Consider the following 8,346-nt stretch of genomic DNA (forward strand, 5'->3'; position numbering starts at 1 on the left):
CTCTTAATACAAAATTTGAAAAAAATTTTTAAAATGGACGTGGCACCGCCAACTTGTGATAAAATCAAATTTACAAATATTATCATAAATCAAAAATCGTTAAACCTATCGTAACAAAATTCGGCGAGAGATTGCCTTTACTATAAGGAATGCTTTAAGAAAAATTATAGAAATAGGTTAAGGACCACGCCCAGTTTTATATAAAAGATTTTTAAAAGGGTCATGGACGAATAAGATATGCTATATCTTTGCAAAAAAGAGCTTTATATCAATGGTATTTCATTTCACAAGTGTATTTATAACAATACCTAGGCGTGGCACCGCCCCTTTTATGACTAAGCAATTTTCTATGTTTCGGGAGCCATAACTCGAAGAAAAATTTACGGATCGTAATAAAATTTGATACACAAATTTTCCCTATAGCAGTAAATATTTCTACGAAAAATTGACGAGATCGGTTAAAGACCACGGCAACTTAGATATAAAACAAGTTTAAAAGGGTCGTAGACTAGAATAATAAGCTATAACTTAGCAAAAAATAGTTTTGAATCAATGATATTTCACTTATCAAGTTTTATTGTAAGAGGAAATGGGGAGACATTTTTTTAAACGGGCGGTGCGACGTGTTATGTAGAAAAGTAATTTATCTGAAATGAAACGTTCAATTGAAGCTCACGCTGAGTATATAATGTTCGGTTACACCCGAACTTATACACCTTTACTTGGCATGTATAGATATGAGCAAATGATTCTGGGAAAAGGGAGTGAGACGTTAAAAATGTGTGGAATTTCAATAACCTTGAGATTCCGGTGTCATTATTCTTATGTGAAGGTACATACGTAATTGTAAATTATTCAAAGTACCATTGTTCACATATGAAATATGCATGTCATCTGCATTTATATATGTACTTATGAAGGGTCTGCCTAGATATCTTTTTCGTATACATATCTATTATACTAACAAAAGTTCGGCGAATTTTTTTACGGGAAATACCAAGGATTTTGCAGTTGCTTTACGATACATTTATCAAACTTAATTTGTTTGAAATTCAGTACTTAAGTAGCTTTTTCTTAGCTTAAAATATTCTATTTTTTTCGGAAAGTCAAGGACGACCCCATCACTCCGAAAAATGTTTGCTACAGAATCCAGACCCTATAAAAAATAAACGAGCATAACGGTAATCACATAAGGTTGAAATTGTGAGGTGTCATATACATATACACACTTTAATAATCACAATAGCGATCAACTAAAAAACACTTTTATCTGCTTGGAATAGAAGGAAAAAATGCAACGTACCTCTAGTAATTTGTTTCATTTTTTAATCTGATCGAGAATTCTTAAACATTTCATTTCATTTAAAGATCTAATAAACTCGTAACTTTTAATCTTAGTTATTAAAAAATTTATATATTTTCAACTTAAAACTTATTACGAATGTATAATAAATATGTAGTATGTAGATATCTATAAGAGTAAATTATATACAAAACACGGCCCAAGAAATTGAATATGTCTGTTTAAGCTCGCTTGGATCCCCCAAAACATTTCGCTTGACCCATTTGAACGCAGGAACGTCTTTCAATATCCCAGCCATAATAAAATGGACACTGTTGCACAGTTAAAAATCCTCTGATACAATAATAGAAGTAGTTACAATTTGCCGGATGCGGGAAGAAGTCGGTGACATGTGGTAAACATTTATTTGCATTTGGCCGATCGATCTGGGTAAATTAAACAAAAACTCAAATTATATAGTATATGTGTAAAATGTATGTACATACAAATCAACGGGTGGTTTAATAAAAACAATAGAAGAGTTCAGGATTATAGCAGTTATGGACCTACAACTTTGTTTCCGGTTACCATTCGGAAGTCACTAAATAAATTCAGTTTTTTATCAAAAAAAAAAATTAATTGAAAGGCCGGCGACGAAAAGTGTACTTACTTTGAAAGTGAATAAAAGGGAAATTTATAAATATTTTCGTAAAAGTACGGTAAATAAACAAAACGGCAGTAAAAGCTGGACTATCATTTTTTCTTTGAAACATAGAAACATCGATTTATACAATAAAACGTGGACTTATCGTTTTTTTTTTTTCATAAGAAGCAGACATACCGCATTCGGAACAAATTCAGGATCAGTTCGGGATTTTTTAGATGTTATTTCGGAACAGTTACAGGATCCCTTTAGACTGTTTCAGGACCAATTGAGACCAATTTCAGGATAATTTTGGGATTCTTGTATGATCCTGTAACTGTCCTGAAATTGTTCCGAATTGGTCCAGAAATAGTTTCGAAATTATTCCAAAAATAGTCCCGAAGTGTACCCGAAAGGATGCTTCAACTGCCAAAAATAGTCCCGAAGCAGTTACGAAATGGTATTGAAGTTTTCACGAAACTTAGGTATACCGAAGTGATCCTGTTCCCAATCTGGGATGTCTACTTCTTAAGGAAAAAAATTATAAGTCCAGCTTTTACTGCCGTTTTTTCTTTTCACCGCACCCTTACATAAATCTTTATAAGTTTCACTTTTATTCACTCTTAAAATAAATACACTTTTTATCGTCGATCTTTCAATTAATCATCGGAAGCTCCGCAGAAATGGTGCAGATCATACAGAAACTTCTAGTTTATTTCAAAGTTGAAATTTCTTTCGTTCTGAATATTTTCTGTAATAAATTAATAATTTTTCTCTTGTTAATGGGCCAATGTATGACGGCCGCCGGTGCGTTTTGGTAACATGCTCCGCCCCCAAACCGAAGAACCGAAACAAGTTTTTTCAATTAGAAAAAGGTTTTTCTAAGCGGGGTCACCCCTCGAGAGTGATTTGGTTAAAAAATCCGGGTGTATTCCTGACATGAAAAGCTTCTCAATGAAAACTTGTCTGTCTTGCGGATGCCGTTCGGGGTCGGCGTAAACATGTATGTGTCGTCTCGCCAATTTGTAAGAAAAAGGGGCACGGTGCAAAATGGAGGAGGTTATAGCGCCTTGTTTTTATTTATTTTTTGCATGCGCATAAGCCTCTGAAATATTCAGCATTATGCTCCCTAACTAAAATACTGAAGTATTAAGTAAACCATCGTACCGCCAAACATTTTTTTTAGGTCAAATTCTTCTACATCAAACAAAATAATATATATATAAAACAGTCATACAAAAAATATGGGCTATGAATAATACTAATATAGTTCTAAATTAAATTCCTTGATTATATTATTATATGTACAAAAATTCGCTCCCGCCGTGGAATGGTACGTGGTGTCAGTTTGCTCGCCTACCACACCGAAGTTTCAAGTCCAACGAGAAGAAACATCAAAACACTTTAGAAAAAGTTATTAAAAAAACATTAATTAGAAAACGGGGTTTCTAAGCGGTCTCAACCATCGGCAGTGGTTTGACAAACAGTCCGACTGTATTTCTGTCATGAAAAGCTACGGAAGCCGCATAAAACATGGAGGCAGTCCCGGCAATTTGTAGAAAGAACTTGAAGATAAGCTTGTCCTAATTCTCCTCGTAGGTATATCGTGTAAAGTATTTACTTTTTAAAATTAAGTCCAAATGGAGTAAATTAGAAAAAATAAGTTGATAGGTCTTTTAACCTATTTCAATATTTTGAGATATGGCAAATAAAATCAAAAATAGGACAGAGATCGTTCTCTCGTCAAAAAGGAACCGTCGTATTTAAGCTGCAACAATTGTCAATCACAGCGTTGAGACCCATACTCACCAAACATTGTGCATGTTCAGGAAAATCACACTTTCCATTTTGTATGTTAAAATGTAAATTATCAGTACAACGCATTTCAATTGCATGACCATGATAACAAAGATAATAATCAGTACATGTTTGTTTATTCGGCATGAGTACTATTTGTTGGGCATCATCAATATCTGGACAATGATCCCTTACTACTGGTGTTATGATGAGGGGATCTGATGTACTTGTACTATCAACAATATTGGTCGTATTTTCGATCAATGCTGGCATTGTAGGGATTATTACAGTTGGCGGCACTACTGTAACTGCTTGGTCGGGCCTTTCCGGCTCAGGTTCATCTGTATCATCCAAAGCACAGTATACATTCTCTGCATCATCACAGGATTCACCATCAAAATATTGACCCTCATCGCATTCCCCAGAATAGGAGTCGTCCCCATCGCAATAAATATACATTTGACAACTCTCCAGGCTATTCACAAATGTGTCTTCGGGTGCATTCTCACATTCTTTGTATGTGATGGCGCATGATGAATGAAATGTTACAATTAGAGATATCACAATTACACTACATATGTTATTAAATTGCATTTTTATACTTGAGTTATTTGCTAAATTAAATTGTGTTTGCTTATTTTGAATAGTGTGTGTATAATAAATTTCAGTTGACTTAAAATTTCTATTTTTTGCCATGCACCGTTTTAAAACCCATGTATTTCTCATCTAGAAGGTATTTTACGGAATTTACGCTTGCTTACACGATATTTTATAAACTGAATACGAAATTTGGAATTACATAAATTTTATGAGAATTTTCAGGTCACTAAAAACGGAAGTTCGTTTTGATGCAATTCTATCATACAATCAATACCTTTTTATAAAATTAATTTTCTTCTCGTTATCAAATCAGTATTGTTCATGAGTTATCATTGCTATCTTTTAAATGTACCTATTAAGTTTTTCTTCTTTGAAGCTTACATATGTATAAACATATGCACTTAGGCATCAGGTACGGATATTTCCGAACCTGGAACATTTTGGACTTACGAGCCCTTTTCCTTTTCCCTGATTAGATTTAAGCATCTGGAAAGCAAGATTGGTTGCAAGATGTGAAAGGCATCATATCCGTACATCAACCATGGTAGTTTAAGACACTATTCTTTGCTAGGAATCAAGGAAGATATCTAAAGGAAGATTTATTGACCCTAGTGCCGATGCAGGAAATACCGTAGTGCATCGAATAAAAGCCAAACGGCTCCCTGAATAGGTCAGGGAATAATGGAAGAAAAAAATGCCGAGGCGGAAGGTATAACTACCGATACCTATTTGTGGTGGAGGATGACGTCTTTGTCCTCGTGAAGAAGAAATTACTGCTGTGCTGCCTTGCAAGATGGCACAATCATTTGGACGGTGAAGCACTATTAATGAATAACAGGATGTGAATTAAAAAAGGAAACTCGAAAAAATATTGCGAACTCGTATCGCAAGATGTCATTTTCTGTCGTTCAAACCTGTTGGGTGAAAAACATACTTATATACATATGTATTTGAGAGCATCTGCAGAGCTATTTAAGTTATTAATTTAAATAAATACCAAACGGCTCCCTGAATAGGTCAGGGAATAATGGAAGAAAAAAATGCCGAGGCGGAAGGTATAACTACCGATACCTATTTGTGGTGGAGGATGACGTCTTTGTCCTCGTGAAGAAGAAATTACTGCTGTGCTGCCTTGCAAGATGGCACAATCATTTGGACGGTGAAGCACTATTAATGAATAAATGGATGTGAATTAAAAAAGGAAACTCGACAAAATACCGGGCCGTCCGGATATTTCCGAACCTGGAACATTTTGGACTTACGAGCCCTTTTCCTTTTCCAGGATTAGATGTAAGCATCTGGAAAGCAAGATTGGTTGCAAGATGTGAAAGGCATCATATCCGTACATCAATCATAAATCAACCATGGCGGTGTAAGACACTATTCTTTGCTAGGAATCAAGGAAGATATCTAAAGGAAGATTTATTGACCCTAGTGCCGACGCAGGAAAAACCATAGTGCATCGAATAAAAGCCTAACGGCTCCCTGAATAGGTCAGGGAATAATGGAAGAAAAAAATGCCGAGGCGGAAGGTATAACTACCGATACCTATTTGTGTTGGAGGATGACGTCTTTGCCCTCATGAAGAAGAAATTACTGCCGTGCTGCCTTGCAAGATGGCACAATCATTTGGACGGTGAAGCACTATTAATGAATAAATGGATGTGAATTAAAAAAGGAAACTCGAAAAAATACTGCGAAGTCGTATCGCAAGATGTCATTTTCTGTCGTTCAAACCTGTTGGGTGAAAAACATACTTATACATATATGTATTTGAGAGCACCTGCAGAGCTATTTAATTTATTAATTTAAATAAATACTTATTTGTATCATTTGACATTCTAATATAAAATTTGTTGGTTTTCATATTAAATTGACTGAAAGTATGATATCAATCTTTATTTGCAGGACAATTAACATTTTCTGGATAATTACATACATCCAATCTCACATCGAACCAAAGTGTTGGTGGACAATGCATTAAGATGGCAAGACCCCAACTACTATATTGAATAATGGAAAAAATAGCCTTTATTAAAGTACTTCACAATGACACTTATACTTTACTACTCGCTGGCTTAATAACCAAACTGATTGATAATTCAAATTGAACTCTACTATTGGCCGCCAGATCGCGTGCTTAATCAATAACTGATTGATTGCTCAACTCAAACTGAATTACTTCTTACTCGCTTGCCCCGCTTTTATAGTTTACGCTGCATACTTCTAGGCTCTTCGATTTCCAGAACTTACTAGTTGTTTCGGCTACAAAATCGCCAGCCACAACTACGTGCACAAATTATTGCTCTCTCTTGTGACAACTCAGATAAGATATATGCATGTGTTTGTGCATTGCCGCTCCGCTGCTCGTATACGTACATATGTGTAGACGCAATTATTTATTCGTTTATGTAGATACATAAAGATTGAATTATTGATGTGAATGTTTATAGTTTACAGTCTCTCGCGCGCACATAGGCATATAAGTAAATGCATCTGTGTGTGACATCTCTCTGGGCTGCCTTATATATGTGTATACTTGATTTGATTATTAACGTAAATACTGCTTGGCATGGCCTTAGCATCGCCTTAGTGATGGGATAATTTAGTGATGCTAATATCCGTGACAATATATATAATAAATTTTTTTTTTTGTGGTAGAAATTTGGTTAAATGCCCTTTTCTTTTTTCATTCACAAACCTATCTTAGGGCTCTACAGTTTGGATACAACTTCCGATAATTGGGGCCCCCTTACAAAATTAATATGTTGTTGTATTAGACTTACTTTGAGTTTAACAAAACATCAATTTGGTGTAACATATAGTATAATGACACTAATATGTACTATGTACTAAGAAATTTGTTATAAACGCAACTAAGACTAAATTTAGGGTAAATCATACTCCTCAAAAAAAATGTTTCACATGTTCAAGTAAAACGTAAGCTTTTAAATTCATAGAAAAATTACCGGAGTCATTTACCTGTTCAGGTAGAACGTGAACTTTTAAATTTATGGTAAAATTAATGAAATCGTTTTACTTGTTCAGGTGAAACGTAAACTGTTTTGCATGTATCAATCAGTGCTGGTATTGTTTTGGGTTTAGTTCAACTCAGTCAAAAAAATGTATACAAATTTTTTTTTTTGTTGATAATGTAAGCTAATCCGCATTACTCGTTATTTGCGTCCCTTAATATAAATTTAATGCGTTTTAACTGATAATGCAATTGAACTTGAATTACCAATAAAACTTTATTCCTTACCGAAACAATATCAATACTTTTTGCTCATTCCAAAATCATATCCGCAACAATTGCATTAATTAAAAAAGTAATAGTAAAATTTTACCGTAACGCAAAGCAAATTTTAATACCTGAAACACTTTTTTTTTTGTTTCACAGGCAGTACAAATTGCCTACCTATGACCATTAAGATATGCTTTGTTTTTTTTTTGTTAATTTTTCAGTATGCAACAATTTCGAAAGTATAACAAGAATTGCTTTCTTTACTTTTCATTTTCTTCGCTCATTATGCATATTGCATTCGTATTCATATTCGTTTTAATTCTATACTAGGGTGATAGCATTAAATTTGAATATGTTTGTATATTAACATTTATATAATGTTGCAGTCAAAAAAAAATTTTAAAAGACAAGGTTGAGGCTACAAATACGTATATTTGGTTCAGTAATGGAACGAACTCACCGCTTTACCCGCTGATATTCGTTGTCGCAATTGGCCTGGCCGCAGGCCTATGTTCGCTGCCCTGTGGTTGTCATTGTAGCTGGTTTATTGTAGCCCGTATGGTCGTAACTGATAAAGATGTGGTAGTATTGTTATCGCCGGTATGGACGCAGCTAATAAAGATGCGCTAGTATTATTATCGTCGGTATGGACGCAGCTGATAAAGTTACGGCTAGTATTGGTGTCGGTGGTGCCGCCTGTTGTAGGTGTTAACATTAGTGGCCTCGGACCTATGTTCGCGGCCCCGTTGTGTGCGTTGCAACTGGTGGTGGTGGTACGTC

General features: G+C 34.8%; 1 protein-coding gene across 1 annotated transcript; it reads right to left on the reverse strand.

The window, feature by feature from the left end:
- Positions 1 to 1,306: 1,306 nt before the first annotated feature.
- On the reverse strand, positions 1,307 to 4,619 carry obst-H (obstructor-H). The gene is made up of 2 exons (XM_067787581.1): positions 3,735 to 4,619; positions 1,307 to 1,728 (listed from the first exon to the last, which is right to left on the reverse strand). The coding sequence occupies exons 1-2, from the start codon at positions 4,446 to 4,448 to the stop codon at positions 1,525 to 1,527; spliced, it is 918 nt and encodes a 305-aa protein (XP_067643682.1). The 5' UTR covers positions 4,449 to 4,619; the 3' UTR covers positions 1,307 to 1,524.
- Positions 4,620 to 8,346: the final 3,727 nt, after the last annotated feature.

The sequence above is a fragment of the Eurosta solidaginis genome, chromosome 5 (assembly GCF_040869045.1).
Source record: "Eurosta solidaginis isolate ZX-2024a chromosome 5, ASM4086904v1, whole genome shotgun sequence".
Classification (NCBI taxonomy): Eukaryota; Metazoa; Arthropoda; class Insecta; order Diptera; family Tephritidae; genus Eurosta; species Eurosta solidaginis.